The following is a 15,642-nucleotide window of genomic DNA, read 5'->3' as shown; positions in this document are numbered from 1 at the left end:
ACGATGAGACGACACATGTAACCTAAGTTGAATGAAGATGTTTGTTTGGTAGTTGTTAACTTTTTCATATATAAAAGAAGGAAAGTAGAGGATGATGGTGGGTTTCTACGTCCAAAGTTTATGTTTTTGTACAGATATATTAATGTGTATGCAAAAGGGCATTAAATATTGGAGAATCCAATACTAAATTTAAGGAAAAATCTCACTGAAATCTGAAAGTCGTAATTAAAACAGATTAGTAAGCAATAAATAATTGAGATTTGATTTGATCATATCAAAATCAAACCGTCTGAATCGGGTTTTTCTTTCCTGCGTTTTCTGCCTTTCACTCTTCTCCTCCACAATTCTTTTCTTTGACCACTCTCTCTCTCTCTCTCTCTCTCTCTCTCTCTCAAATTTACTAGGGTTCCTTTCTTCTTCATCTTCTCCTCCTCCCTCTCCATAAAAGTCCCAGTTTTTTCTCGTCCATTGTCTGCAATCCTCCTCCAACTCACTCTGCCAACGACAATGGAAAATATTGCTCCCTCTTCTTTTCCGTCTTCTTCTTTGCAGAATCCGGTGGTTTCAGCTGCATCTTCCTCCTCTGGAGTTCCCGATGATGCTTTCGAAGACTCCTGCAGTATATGCCTCGAGCCCTTCATCGCTGCTGACCCTGCAACTGTATGATCCTCGCATTAGGATATGTTTCTCTGTAATTACAGTACGTGTTATGCATTTAAAAGAGTTCGTTTTTTTTTACTGAGTTGGAAAGAGATCGTGGAGTCTTTTTGGCTTCGGAAGTACTTTCGTTTGATTCTGACACTAATGGCGGAGTTTATTTATTTTTTAGGTTTCTTTTCTATTTTTAGTTGTTTGGTGGCCTGTTAAGAACGCGAGGAAAGTGGTTTCAAAATGCTAACCTGAGTGATCCTGATTAATAGGCCCTACTTTCAAAGGAACAGGAACGAGGGAAAATTACGTAAATTATTAGAGACTTGGACATGGCAATTGAATTATGGGAATTTTTATCATATTAATGCTCTTTCTATTTTAGTGGGCGTCGGTTTTCGGAATGCGACTCGGTACTAGCGATCATGATGATCACTGTGTCGTGTTAAAATTATATAATAAGTGGGTTATGTTATTTAGATAAATCCTCTGATTTCTAGTTGCCCATTTTTGCTCTCTGAATTAGTTACATTTTGTTGTGATTTACTTTTAAAAATGAAGTTCTATTTTGTTGTAACTTGGAGGAGATAATTGACAGATGTGATCTAATCTTTCTTTACTTGGAGTCACTGATTTGTGTTCAATCCGAATTTCATATAATTGTGAAATCTGGAAAATTTATCATGATCAGGAGGATGAATCCTTTTATAGTGAGTTACCTTTTTATGATATATATAGATCCTTTTATAGTGAGTTATTTTTTTTATGATATATATATATATATATATAGGAGAACATCTATTTCTTGGTGGGTAATTGAAATATACCAATAGTAAAGTTTACCTTTTCCATAATTCAGTGGAGGTACGAAGGCTTGGGATTTTTGAATAAAAACAATTGAAATCATTATTGCATTTAGTATGTTTCCTTCTATTTGCTCTGGTTGATGACATATCCAGTTATGATTTATAATAATTCCATGTTGCATAATATGTTATATATTTAAATATAAAGCAGTGTACGTATAGAAGAATGATGCAAATATGTATACGCATCTCTCGAAGCAATACATACTTGTTTTTTTCCTAAAACTTGCAGCTTGGAGGGAGTTGCACCTGGGTTAACTGTTAAATGGAATTCTAAACTCCTTGGGCCTTGTTTCCTCTTTCAGATTACGAGTTGCAAACATGAATATCATCTTCACTGTATCCTTGAATGGTAACATAATCACTTAATATTTAATTATGTTTATTTTCTTCAGCTAAAAGTACATGATTTATGCCCACCACACATACACGCCTGCGCACATATGACGTCTGCTGTTTCTACTTTGATGGATTTATGTATTCTTTTAGGTCTCAAAGAAGCAAAGAATGCCCAATATGTTGCCAGTTACTTTTCTTAAAGGACCCTGCCAGGTATATAATTCTCTGGGAAAAGATCCTGCCCTCCTCCTTTATCTTTTTTAATATCCTTGATTGATTCTGCTACCGTAGCCAAGAGCTTCTAGCTGCTGTGGAGATTGAAAGGCGCTCAAGGTCAAAGAACATTTATTCAGCTGCTCCCACAGCTCTTCATAATTTCCACGAGGACTTTGAGGTCAAGCACGTGAGTTATTTTATTTAATATGAATTCTAGTATCAAGAATCTGTAGGCTTGGTGGTTGGTGTAGTATGAAAGAATTGCTTGTTGATAAGAGGTGAAACTGAAACTGCCAGGGCACTTATTATTCAGAAGACTCTGATTTTGATGAGCATATTATGCAACGTCTGTCTGCTGCTGCTAGTAGAGCTCGTTATATTCACAGAAGGGAAAGACACAGATCTTCTGGGCTTGGTCCTTCCCAAGTTCTTGCTTTCACCTCCCCTGCAAATATGTCACCGCAAATATACATGACCTCCCCAGAAGGTTATCCAAATTTATGTTATGGGTCACCCGAGGGTGGTTCGCCATCTTCTGGCATGCCTTCTGCTATCAACTTTCGACCTCCAGGAGCGGTGGATGTTGATCTGGTCCCCAGGACTTATATCAACAGAGACAACCCTGTTAATCCCAGGTATGTGCCCTGGACATCTAGTCTACTGTAACGTGATTTCATGCTTTGGTATTTATTAGCCTTGCTTCTTGTGGCATCATCTTGTTTTTGCCCATGTTGAGTTTTATCATCCGGTTTGTTATATGTTCTTTGGAATCCATTTTAGATTTTTCTTTTTAGACGAATACATTAATAATTTCTTGCATCTGTCTACCAGCACAGCATTACTTGTTCAGTAGTTCTCCCCGTGTCTTATTACTGTTTTGTGTCATCATCCAGAATTATTTATAGCCAGACACCATCTGATGGTCCAGGAAGACCAAGTGCATCTGAGATATTCTTTCCAGAGACACTCAAATCTAAATTGTCTGCTGCTTCAGCCAGGTAGATATGCTGCCTTTCAGTTCTTACTGTAGCTGATGTTTCCTCATTTTGTCACTTGTATTGTCGTGTGTGGATGTCTTGTAACAGATATAAGGAATCAATCTCAAAGAGTACCCGAGGCTTTAAGGAGAAGCTACTTGCTCGTAATAACTCGGTAAAGGAGCTAAGCAAAGGAGTTCAGCGTGAGATGAATGCAGGAATTGCTGGTGTTGCTCGACTGATTGAACGCCTAGATCTTACTTCAAAACGAACTGGATCCTCTATTCATGTTCCCAATTATACTGAAGGCACTTCAGACTTCTCCTTCAAAGGGAAGGGCGTGGAGGAAAATGTTAGTGTGCAGTCTCTTGACAAAAGTAGTGGGAAAGTTCCACGTGATTTATGTCCGGGTGCAACCTATATCTCTGGTGCCATAGTGGGACAATCAGAAGATCCTCATACGCAGGTTCGAAAATTTTTTCTTTAGATGTTCCTCTAACACAACTCATTGTTGAAAAACTTGTCCTTAACATAGCATTGGAATTCATAAGCTGGTGATGTTATAAGGGGACACCCACTGCAGTTTCTTGATGTTCCTCAACAACATGCTGAGTTCCCCAGGGACTAGCTCAGGTTGAAGGGCATGGAGTTTGGGCTGACAGCGAGAGAACTTGATAAATGACTAAATATGTATAAAATGGAGTAATCCAAAAGAGAAACGAAAGGGAGAAAGAGGATGGACTTTTAAAAAGCAAACAGGCAGATTCAGTTTAGTGTATTTCAGTGTGCACTTGTGTGAAAGTTGAGTAATATATTATAGATAGATATTCTATGCTGAAGCGCTAATCAAAATTTTCTTTTCCCAATCTTGTAGAGTGGACATTGATGCTGCTAAATCTGGTACTGGCTCCTCAACCAAGTGTGTTTCATGAGCACACCAGGAGGCATGTGGTGCAAGTGACGAAATGTGTTTTAACCAATTGGCTGGTTGGTTGGCGTCCTGCATACCTGCCGGTAGCCTAAATATGCGAAACAGAAACTGTTAACTGATATTGCCCTGGCCAACAGTGTTTTCCTTTCTTCATAGATTAGTTTAAGTAGATAACAGAGAAATCTGAAGAGATACTATGACCGTGTGCATTTTTTTTTTTTTAACAATTTTAAGGTCTTTCGTTGTGTTTTCTACTTTATTTTTGTTAACTGTTTCCAATATTATATGTGGGTAAAGCCTGAACATTGATTAGGTGGCTGTGATATGAAAAAGGGTGAATGGCTAAAGACCGTTTTTTCTGAAAAGTAATACTCATCATCCTTCCATGTTTAGACCTTTTAAAATGTCAATGTGTTTAGGAACCCGTCATATTTTGTTTCCAGAGGTATGGTACATGGAGCCGGGACTATGTAATTCCTACTATAATGGCGTAGGTTTAGACCAGAGTTCGAGCCGGGACTATGTAATTCCTACTATAATGGCGTAGGTTTAGAACAGAGTTCGTCAGGATTATGGAATCGTTTTGGTTCACAATTTACGAATGGACAAATAACAAAGCAGCATATATGCTCGTTTCTCAGGTAATAAGTGCATGCATATAAAATGGTTTTGACCTTGGGGTGCTCCACAGGGACACAAACCAAGAAGAAGAGACGACGTTTCAAGCCATTATACGATCATGTTTGAGAGTTAGGCCAGTGCAATATAAAGAGACAGGACAATGCAGGGATCGCACAAGGTAGTGCAAATTGCAATCACATTGTTGAGGTCGTGTTTTGTAGCCTGCAATCACATTGTTGAGGTCGTGTTCTGCGGAAGCTCAACCCAATAACCTGCAACTAAAAAGAAATGAGAGTTCCAGGGTGGTGAGGGATATCTCCAATGCTAAAGTTAGGGTATGGTTTTCTATGTGGGGTGTGGAGGATTAGTGTATGTAAAAAACCCTTACCTTGGTGAGGGAAGGGGTATTCATACCTAGCCCGGGCTTCCTGCACAAGGGAGATCATGGGGTGTCAGCCTGTACTTGGGTTAGGTCCTGCCGTCAGTCTTTCTGTTAGGCAACAATGTGGCAGGGCACGATCGCGCTGTCCACTAACACTCCAAGAGGCACGTCGTGGTGTGTCTGCCCTAGGGAGTATTGAATGTGGCATGGTGGCATGGTTCCCTAGCTCTGGTGTGCCCGTCTTCGTGTTTCATTTAATGCGGCGTGCCCTCGATTAGGTGCACCAATTTCTAGATGTGCTCAGCAACCAAGTCTCTAGGGCAGGGATTGTCATTGTCCTTGCTTGCAGAGATCTGTTGACTACGAGAGATGTCAGGTGATTCCTCTTCGGCATGTGTTGCCTAGTTACCTTCGTCGTTGGGCCTCCTGGTCCTAGTCTGGCTTGGCCCCGTCCCTCGCCCTCAGGCCCTCTAGGCTCTGCAGCCTAACCTCGTTTGGTGGGCCCTCTAGGCCTCCTTTGCTATCCAAGCTCATTGGGCGGGCCCTCTGTGTAACAGCCCGCTAGAAATTCAATTGTGAAATTTCTATTAACTTAAGAACCTCGTGAAAACCCCATAAGTTTTCACGAATCCATTAATCGTATAGGTTTTTGTCTAACTACATAGTTAGTGTTATTATTTACTATGGTATCAGAAGTGTGTTTTTGATTATTGGAGATAGTTAGAAGTGTCAAAATGTATTATGGTTTGTGCCATTAGACTCGGAGGGTTATTTAAAGTCTTATGGCGCAATAACATTTTTTCATATTTTCGGACAAAACGTCTGTTCAAAACTGTAGATATTATTGGATAAAAAGAAATATCTTGAGGTAATTTTCATGAATATTATTGGGTAAAAATATTTTGAGTTGATTTTATGGATATTATTAGATAAAAATATTTTAAGTTGATTTTTTGTAGATACTATTGGATAGAATATTATGAGATAATCTTTTATAGATATTTTGGGTAGGAGAAAACTACACTCAACTCTCAAATCCAGCCACATCTCTTCCATATCTCATCCATAAGTATCTCCAGCCACCTTTCCCCACGAAATTATTTTCATTTACACTTTCCATTGAAAGAATATCAAACACTCTCTCTCGGACAGCTTTTAGGAGGTCTTTTGCACACCCATTTCGAAGCTTTTGTAAGTGTTTTATCATAAAGTCTCCTTCATATAAGTTGTTCCTTTTTGAGTCTAGTTTACATGGATATCTTATTTGCCCCATTTGAAGATCATTTGGTCAGTCAAATATTATGTAAACTATAGAAAGGTCATTCTGGGAGATAAATTGGAGAATATGTTATAGTTTGGAGTTTTTGACCAAGCTAATGGATAGATATTGGTCCGAAATTTTTATGGAGTATTGTTAACATGTATATGTGACTATTGGTTGAGGATTTTTGCATGATTAAAGGTTTTGATGAAAGATTTACTTAGATTTAGAAACTTAGAAATTGGAAGAAGAAAAACAGTTTCTGTTTTGAGAAAGTTTAACTCTTTGGTGATCTAAACCTATTCTAATGACTTTAATAATTTTATTGGAGGATCCTAAGTATCTTATATACATGTTATATTATTATTTTGAAGATATTTGATGTTAGTTTCAAAGATATGAAATTTTATGCAAAGAGATATTCAAATAAGCCAAAGTGTGGATATTCTTGGCTAAATTTATGTTTTGGTTAATTTCTAACCATGTGATCTTGAATTAGAAGCTTATATATGTTTTAGGACATCTTTTTAAACCATGTGATGGTTTGGTTTGAAGATCATATATTTATAAGTCATAGATCAAGAGATTTATCAAAACTAGTTGAGGAAAAAGTTTCTGTTTTTGGACTAAGTGTAAAACCAAAAACTCCAAATGTTATTTTGTAATTTTGGTGACTTTGGTTTGATGATTTAAAGCATGGTTGATGTTAGGATGATATTATGAATATGTTAGAAGTAAGATTTGATTTTTTGAAACTCTTGGAGATGTTTTGATTTAATGTCAAAACTTGTGATTCAAGTGCTTGGATCTTTTTACAAAAAAGTTTGGTGTTGATTATTAGCTTTTTCTAAATGGATGTTTTAAGTATGGTTTTGAACTTAGGATTGGAAGATGTTTGTTGTAAAATTTTGGTTTAAGCATGAGTTTTGAAGTTGAAAAGAATTGCAACAAAAAAATCAAAGGAAATGGCCTATGGATGTTTCGGCCATAGTGTGTTTTCCATAGTTGTGTTTTGTTTTAAATTTTTCTGAGTTGATATTTAAGTTTAGGACAAAATTTACATGAGAAATGTAAATTTTGGAAACTTTTGGAGTTAGTATGCAAAATCCTTAAGTTATGGGTAAAACGGTCATTTTCCCACATGTAGAGAGTAAAATGAAAATTTTACTCTTTAAGTTAGTATTTTCCATATTTCAAATTATTAGTGATTTAGTTCTAACTTTTACAGTTCCTCGTGATCGCACTTGAAGTTTTATAAGAAACGCGGAGATCGAGGTAAGTTAGCTTTTAACTTACTAGCAGTCTACTGTGTATGTGTGCTAAGTAAAGGAACTACAGTGTATGTATGTGTGTTATCATATATGTCATGCCATGCCAAATTATCACGTAATTGTCTATTATACAGAATGTATTCTGTCATCAATTTTTATCTGTTACATAATATATTCTGTTATGTATTACTGTACATTACAAGTACGTTATGTTAAGTATGCCATCTATTACATGTATGTCAAGTCATGTAATATTCACTGTTGCAAGTATGTCATGTTAAATATGTTGTCTATTATATGTTATGCCATGTTACGAAATGTTTCTATCTCAAGTTGGTCATGTATTTCAAGTTATGTTCAAGTCACGTTATGTTACGTCAGGGTTTCAGTCATTTCGTATTCCAGTCACGTTTCATCTTGTTTACTTATGTATGAGGTCACAGCAATTGTGGCGCATATACTACGTGAGACACAGCAATTGTGACACGTAAAATACATGGGGTCACAACAACTGTGGAGTATGTATTTAAGCAGTTAAAGAATAAGTTTCCGTAGAATACATGGGGCCACAACAATTGTGGAGTATGTATTTACACGTAGAATACATGGGGCCACAACAACTGTGGAGTATGTATTTTTCATGTTAAGTTAAGTTTGTGTAGAATACATGGAGCCACAACAACTGTGGAGTATGTATTTACACGTAGAATACATAGTGCCACAACAACTGTGGAGTATGTATTTTTAATGTTAATTCAAGTTTCAAAGCAAGTTCATGCTAAGTCAAGTTCAGTTCATGTTTCAATTTAAGTTATGTCAATTATGCTATGTTGTACTCCAAGTTATGCTTTAATAACTTATGAATTTGATTATGCATTTATGTTTTTACTGTCATCCATGCATCATTAGTTTGTGTGGAAGTTTTTTGTTAACTTACTGAGATTTGTAATCAAATCTCACTTTGGTAGTCCTAACTACCATTCCCCCCGAATGGTAGATCTTGTTACAGGACCTGAAGGAGAATTAGGAGCTGATCAACTAGACACAGTTGACTAAGTGACGGTGCGACATAAATGTTGATATAGTAATTAACGTAAATTACTACTTGTACGATTGAGTTGCATCTCTACTACTTTTTGGATCATAACCATTTTGGACTAGTGTTGTGATCTTAATTGTTCAATGGATTTTTATGTATGAAGTATGTTTTAAGCATTTGAGATATTTTCAATTTGGTGCATAGTATTGCTAAAGAAAAAATTTATCCGCTGCGAATATTGCATATTGTTAGATGCATGTTAAGAATATTGCATCTTATATGTCATGAACGGGGGCAGGTAACCTTGTGTTGCATGTCTCGACGCTTCAAATGTCCGTCCGATCCCAAACGGAATTTGGGGGCGTCACACCCTGGGCTCCGTAGTCTAAGCCCGCTAGGCTCGATCTACTCCTAAGGATAACGCCCCTCACACACATAATATATTGTGTTGTGCATATGCTTGCAATCGGCATCAATGCCGTTTGTAGTGACATGCACAAGCAAAAGCGTGCAATAGTGTAGCTCAAAAAGCTTTCCAAGTGCACGCGACTTGTCTAATTTGCTTCAAGGCAATTATACCCACATTGCCACTGCAACTGTTAAGGTGTTTGAGACTTTTGAGTTCCCTTAAGGGTTACCGAAGACATTTACAAGCCATGTCTATGCAATCGACGTAGACAAAAATAAGAAAAATTCTATACACCATACTATCATCACATTTTCATCTCACTAAATAAGATATGACATATTTCTCACCATTGAATACTTCTTTATCATTCAATGGCAATAAATCTACCAAATCTTACTTAGTAAAATGAAAGTAGGATAATAGTATGGAGTATACTATTACTCCAAAAATAAATATAAAGGCTTCACACCCTACTTGTCATTGTCCTCTTGCTCTAGCATTATCTCCTAGGTGGCCTCATCCTTTTTCATGTTCACTCAGTGAAGTTGACATGACGAGCATAACACAGTCTTACTTTTTCAATTGCAAGACTCACCTTCGATCACAAAAGGCAACATGGTTTGTTAGGGCAATAGCAAACTCTTCAGCAACTTATGCGGGTGCAAGCCTATTTCTCAAGTTTTGTTTGGAAAAACGACTAGTTTATCTTATTTGTTTCCATTTTTATTTCTTGAGAGTTGTTAGAAACGCAAAGGGATCTCACAAATTTGTGGGATTTTTCACATTGATGTGGTACACTAGCAATGTACTACGTTTTTTTATTTTTTTCTCCTTTCTCCCTCTCTCCCTCTTTCTCCACCTCTCTCTGTGCTCTCCCATTCCTTTCGTCGGCCACCACACTAACCACTGGTGACCCACAGACGGTTAGTTTATGAACACAGCCATGATGGCCCCCTCCCGTGACCCGTCACAAACTTCAGAAGAATTGCCTGGGACCACACCTCTACACGACTCATGGAGGGTCAGGATAGTCACATGGCTAACTTGCTTGCATGCCTTGGTTTAGACCATGACACGCAGTGTGCAACCATGAAGGCTACTGGCCGTGCAGACCATGTGTGCAAGCTTGTGCATGCCCTTGAGTGTGCACCTGCGTACATACATGCGTGTCCCAGCATCACTTAGCGAGGCTAATGGCCTGCTCTCACAGACATGTCATCCAGCGCATAACTCCAGTCAGTGCCTTGCAGGCGAGGCTAGTGGCATGCCAACCAGTGCACGGCTCCAGCCCATGCCTTGCAGCCCCATAGCCCAGACAGTCAGCTTGGGCCATGTGTGCTCATCGCCCAGGCCACCAGCCTGGGCCATGCAGGACCATCGCCCAAGTCACTTGATTGGGCATCATAGCAGCAGCACGACATCACCCTATGCCCACCATCATGCCTAAGTTTGGCACCATGCCATACCCACCATCAGCAGGCTATGCACAGTGCCATGTCGTGTCCACCAACTGACCAACGCATGGCACCATGCCATGTCATGCAGCGAGCCGGGGACCGAACCATGATTAGCCTAATCGTGAGCCATGCACCACCATAGCCCACCATAGGCTTTGCATGCCACGGCCACCATGACTAATTTATCAATTTTATTATTTTTTATTTAAAGATTTGTTAATTATTATTTTATTTGCTTTATTTATTTATTTTAGTTTGCCTAGGGACCTTTTGGGAGTTTCCACTTTGTAAATTCTATAAATAGGACTCTTAAACATTTTGTTAGGATCTTTTGTCATTTTAAACATTGAGTGGTCGGCCATAGGCTTGTTAGTTTTTCATTTTTGGTGCCTCTTGCACTTGGGCTCTTTTAAGGTGCAATTCATGAATCCCCAAGGAAAGAATCACATCTTGCAATTTGTGAATATGTATGATTTGATTTATCCTTTAATATATTAAGATTTCCATCCAATTTTTTATGCAATTCGTGAATCAAAGATTGTTTGGTTCCTTTATTATTTTCATTTTCTCTCTGTGTTTTTGTTGGAATTTTGTTGATTGATTGGAGTGGAGAGACTGAATCCTTCATTGGAATTTCTGTTTGTTGTGGTTTACAAGATCTCTTGTGTTCATATGTTTTCTCACATGTTCATGAGATTTCTTGAAGATTTCTATCTCTCAAACACATTTCAGCTAGCCTATACCATTGCCTTTCACACCACCTTGCTTTGCCCTAAACCACAAAACCCTAGCCCACATCAATCCCTACACGCCACCTATCAATTCCCATAACCAAACAAGTCCATAAACCTTAGATCTCACATACACTTTTCGGCCATAGCTTCCTTGGCTTGGTTGAAACCCTAAATCCTATTTTCTCTCATTCCAATTTTCTATAATGTGTGTGATTGGTCAAGAGCCCTTGATTGACTCACTCAAATTCCGTTTTCCCATCAAAACACATCAACCTTATCCATCCCACTCATTTTTGGCCAGCCCTAGTCATTCTAAATCTCTAGATCTCAATTCCTACTTTTTAGGAATTGCACAATTCCTAACTTGTAAGAGATCTAATTGCCACCTAAGCGCTCACAACCTTCCATTCTTGCCTTGGCCGAAACCTACACTAAACCCTAGCCAAGATTGCTCATCATCCAATCCTAGCACACAAGTAGTGCCTAATATCCCAAGGGTCACTTAGTTGTGCACCATCATCACTCAACCCGTGATCACCTAATCCAAACACCATCCATACTTCCCACCATTGAACCCTAGCCTTATCTCACCCAAGTTCTATTTGGGCTACACGTGATCTACACCAAGCAAAGGAGTCCTATCGGTCACTTGAGAAGCAATAAAGAGAGGATTTGACCCTTAGTGTTTGGAGGCTTGACTGAGACCTCCAACACGGGGGTTGTGAACGCCGTGAATGGAGCGCTTCCATGTGCACCTCTCATTGCACACGAGATGGACCGCGCGAAGGGAAAGGAACTGCTTGGCCATAGGATGCTGCACGGGAGTAGCAGTGGCCGTTAACTCCTCAGCCCAGTCGCGTCGAGGCACAACAAGGGTGCCGGCAGCCACCATGTGGACTACTGGACTTTTATGTTCTCGAAGCAATGGCCCTAAGCACCGTGACGCATGGCAGGCAATGGTGGCCTTCATGGCCGACGCGGAAGATAGGGCATAGGGGGAGGGAGAGAAACAAAATTGGAGGGGAGAGAAAGGAAGAGAAAAAAAAATTAGGAAAAGACGTGACACACTCCCCGTTAGTGTGTAGGATTCCTTTGTATCTATTGTATTTTTCTTATTTCTTTAATGCAACAGGAAGGAGACTCAACCGAACTCCCGGTTCTCTATCTCCCAGATTTGAGGAATGATAGTGTAATTTGGGTTGGCGCGAATGGTTTTAGTTACTACAAGGATCAAGGCGAGAAAACATGAGATCTGCTAAACGCGTTAACTTGTTGAAGTTAAATAGAAATACAATTCCCATATTCAGGCAAATTGTTTAGATAAGGGTAGAGAGTGCTAGAGGGGAAGAATAAAATCAGGCCTGCAGGCTACAACTACAAGGATCAAGATGCTTCAATGGATAGAGTTTTTCCATATTTTCCATCGCATTTATAAAAACAATAGATTGAACCTGAACCGTAATAATATTCTTCTGTTGTCCTCACCAAGGGAATGCTTCAATGTCCCGCGGACCATTTACTCCAATAAATTTTACATAGCATTTGAAGCTATTGGCCCATAAATAAGAATCCAAGAGAGAATGAAAGAGAACGCTCCATCGCTTAATACCATTGGCTGTTGATTTTTTGGACTGTAGTGTGGATGATCATGCCAACTGAATTGCTATAACCATGGAATGCATGTTTCATGTCAAGCAGGTTTGCGACCCCTTGCTATGAGGACGATAGTTCTGCTTTCTGTCTTGTGTAACCCAGGTGGATTAGCTTTTGTACCAACAGCTTCTCAGCTTCTGCCTGAGAAGAAGAAATAGATCGGTAGACAAATCTCTAGGAGATCCAAATCATACAGCCAAATGAAGTATTAACTAAAATAACAAAACCCATACGGCAAACCACATTTAACTAGCTAAAACTTTCTGGTTTCTATTTCGTCTCAAAACTTTTGATTTTGGAAAATTTTTTAACAATAAACTTGAGCAAGAAGGGGGGAGAATCTGTTGACCATCTTTTATTACACTGTGAGGTAGCTCGAGGGTTATGGAACGAGGTTTTCTGTAGACTAGACTTGGGTTGGGTTATGCCGGAATCAGTTGTGGCGGTTCTTACTAGCTGGACAGGTCTGAGGGGCAACAACCAGATTAAGGCAATTTGGAAGATGATCCCGATATGCATTATGTGGTGCGTGTGGCAAGAGCGCAATGATCGGACTTTCGAAGATAAAGAGAGATCAATGGAGGAGCTGAAAGTCTTCTTTTTTAGAACTCTCTGTACTTGGGCTATTGCTGTTAGTTTTAATGGCCAGAATTTACATGAGTTTCTTATTTCTTTCGATCCTACGTAGTGTAGGACATTCTTTGTACTGAACGTGGCTTTCTGCCTATTCTTTTGAATATATCTTCTTACTTTTCTCAAAAAAAAAAAATAAACTTGAGCAATTTGTTTCAATGAAAACCTTAAACCCAATGGTCACTTCCCTACAACGTGCGACTAAATTTCTGTCTTTGCACTCTGCATCTCTCACTTATGGCCGCACGAGGAGACTTTACACAGTGAGAGAAGCGTAACAGAAAAACATGAATCAGATGCTCTGTGTTGGTCAAAACTGAAAGCAGGCTACTGAAAGATAAACATTGAAATAAATTGCAAAGTATGGTAAAAGGGCCAAAATACAAAAATGGAAACCCCAGTTTTGAGGAGCAAAAATGAATTTTCCCAGAAGTATATTTAAACCAATTGGGCGTCAGTGTGTGTGTGTGTGTGTGTGTGAGAGAGAGAGAGAGAGAGAGAGAGAGAGAGAGAGAGGGAGCAAACCTGAAGCATAGGACTATTCTTTGGAATATTGGAAGCCAGGATTACATTAAGACCAGTCTTCAACACTAACAAAAGTATTGCACGTTAGTCCACGAACCAAAAAATAAGATCAGAGAAACATCACATAAAAATTCTAAACTTGCCTAATCGTCGAGCAATTCCTGTTCCTGCATTATCAGAAGTTCCTCCAAGTATGGAAGTAACACTAACCGTATCCTTCTGTTTAAGTCGCCAAATAGCGAAACATAACGTTAAGTTATGATGATTATAATTTATGAGCATAAAATGAGCATCAAGCTCAGTATGATCATCGGTAGGAAGCTGAATCCTTCGTCCAAAAGAAGGAAACTTTATTTCACTGATACACAGAAACCGAAATATAAAATCAAATAACAAGGTCTAACTACTCACAGGACGTGTAGGCGCAGCTGCGTATAAGTTTCCTAATTTGGCAGAGCTGCAACCGATCCACACATATATCTACACTCAACATCATTTTCCAACAAGGTAAATAGAAACCCATTAAAGATATAAGATAAATAAAGAATTGGTATCAATAAGAGTTATAAGTATGAATATGCTAAGTAAAAAAAAAGTAATTTGGACAAATTACACAGCATCATCAGCTAAATTCCCTGAATTTTTTTAATTTAATTTTATTAATACCGACTCAATCCAAAAATTCTCGCGAACTGACGGAAGGTCGTAAAAGCAAACTGATGATCAGCTTCATCGATTAGTAAAATTATAGCCAAACAGAAGGGTCGGAGAGATCGATGGAGGACCTGTTTGGGAAGTCGGAGAATTTGAAAATGAAGAGGGACGTCGTTGAAGACGTCACTAAAGCAAGTGATCTCTAAGCCAGCACCGTTTTCCTCCTCCACATCAACGCCCTTATGGTTAAAATCAGGTTGTTGCAGCAGCTGCTGCTGCTGCTGCTTCCCTGCGAAAATCTGGGCGGAGTTTAGGGCTTTGCTCACAGCATCCACGTCCGATCCTCCACTAGCCATGAGCAACTGCACAGCCAATTATGCGGTTCAATTCTCCGTTAGGGTTTAGGGGTTTTTCTGTAGGAGATTTGCAGCTGAGACTCTGAGAGAGAGAGAGAGAGCTGAGGCCCAATAAGAACTGTGGACTGTGGAGGCTTGTAGTGGTCGGCACTCGGCAGATCGATATTTTTTTCCCTAAAGCAAATAATTATTTTATTCATAGAGACGGTATTACAAGTGATATATTTTTTTCTAGGCAAGTATTAGAAGTGATATAATTATGAGATGTTAATTATACCATATTCTTTTTAAAAAAGAATATAGTTTATTATTAAAAAATTAATTTTTTTATGTTTTATATTTACTTATTATTTAAAAAAAAAAATTTATATATTATATTATTATCTCGCTTTTATCTCATTAAGTAAGATGTGGTGCATTTATCAATATTGAATGATCATTTATTGTAATGATAATAAATATACCACATTTTACTTAGTATGATAAAAGCAAGATGAGAGTATAGTGCATAATATTAATTGCAATTATGCTCTTTCAATGGGGTTTTCCTTTTTTTTTTTTTGGTTGAAAAATACATCCTCGTGACACATTTGTAAAAAATCCAGGAAACCAATTGATGAATTTTTCCCTTTCTCGTTTATTTTATGTTTACTCCTTTAAATGTTACTAA

At 38.5% G+C, this 15,642-nt stretch overlaps 2 protein-coding genes across 5 annotated transcripts; one reads left to right on the top strand and one right to left on the bottom strand.

Moving 5' to 3' along the window:
• Positions 1-268: 268 nt before the first annotated feature.
• LOC122274758 (E3 ubiquitin-protein ligase RHF1A-like) lies at positions 269-4,342 on the top strand. 3 transcript variants are annotated; one of them, XM_043083790.1, is made up of 8 exons: positions 269-660; positions 1,820-1,866; positions 2,004-2,066; positions 2,145-2,247; positions 2,367-2,704; positions 2,963-3,067; positions 3,155-3,512; positions 3,921-4,342. In XM_043083790.1, exons 1-8 carry the CDS (start codon positions 508-510, stop codon positions 3,930-3,932), a joined length of 1,179 nt encoding a protein of 392 aa, XP_042939724.1. In that variant the 5' UTR covers positions 269-507; the 3' UTR covers positions 3,933-4,342. The 3 variants fall into 3 exon arrangements, with proteins under 3 accessions (XP_042939724.1, XP_042939733.1, XP_042939717.1); XM_043083799.1 differs by having other exon boundaries at positions 273-700; positions 2,145-2,256; XM_043083783.1 differs by having other exon boundaries at positions 276-660; positions 2,145-2,256.
• Positions 4,343-12,404: 8,062 nt separating this feature from the next.
• LOC122274743 (proteasome assembly chaperone 4) lies at positions 12,405-15,165 on the bottom strand. Of its 2 annotated transcripts, none has more exons than XM_043083764.1 (5): positions 14,748-15,165; positions 14,374-14,442; positions 14,106-14,283; positions 13,963-14,027; positions 12,405-12,945 (listed from the first exon to the last, which is right to left on the bottom strand). In XM_043083764.1, the coding sequence occupies exons 1-5, from the start codon at positions 14,970-14,972 to the stop codon at positions 12,865-12,867; spliced, it is 618 nt and encodes a 205-aa protein (XP_042939698.1). In that variant the 5' UTR covers positions 14,973-15,165; the 3' UTR covers positions 12,405-12,864. The 2 variants fall into 2 exon arrangements, with proteins under 2 accessions (XP_042939698.1, XP_042939706.1); XM_043083772.1 differs by having other exon boundaries at positions 14,106-14,181; positions 14,748-15,162.
• Positions 15,166-15,642: the final 477 nt, after the last annotated feature.

Source organism: Carya illinoinensis, chromosome 1, assembly GCF_018687715.1.
Source record: "Carya illinoinensis cultivar Pawnee chromosome 1, C.illinoinensisPawnee_v1, whole genome shotgun sequence".
NCBI lineage: Eukaryota > Viridiplantae > Streptophyta > Magnoliopsida > Fagales > Juglandaceae > Carya > Carya illinoinensis.
This window is presented reverse-complemented; position numbering and strand designations above follow the sequence as displayed.

Bases quoted from the DNA above. Each gene is read 5' to 3' on its own strand.
- LOC122274758 (XM_043083783.1), top strand. From the start codon at position 508: ATGGAAAATATTGCTCCCTCTTCTTTTCCGTCTTCTTCTTTGCAGAAT. The intron at 1,867-2,003 runs GTAACATAATCA...GTATTCTTTTAG, and splicing joins CTTCACTGTATCCTTGAATG to GTCTCAAAGAAGCAAAGAAT. The intron at 2,257-2,366 runs GTGAGTTATTTT...TGAAACTGCCAG, and splicing joins AGGACTTTGAGGTCAAGCAC to GGCACTTATTATTCAGAAGA.
- LOC122274743 (XM_043083764.1), bottom strand. From the start codon at position 14,972: ATGGCTAGTGGAGGATCGGACGTGGATGCTGTGAGCAAAGCCCTAAAC. The intron at 14,443-14,747 runs GTCCTCCATCGA...TGTTGAGTGTAG, and splicing joins TTCTCCGACTTCCCAAACAG to ATATATGTGTGGATCGGTTG. The intron at 14,284-14,373 runs GTGAGTAGTTAG...CGAAGGATTCAG, and splicing joins CAGCTGCGCCTACACGTCCT to CTTCCTACCGATGATCATAC.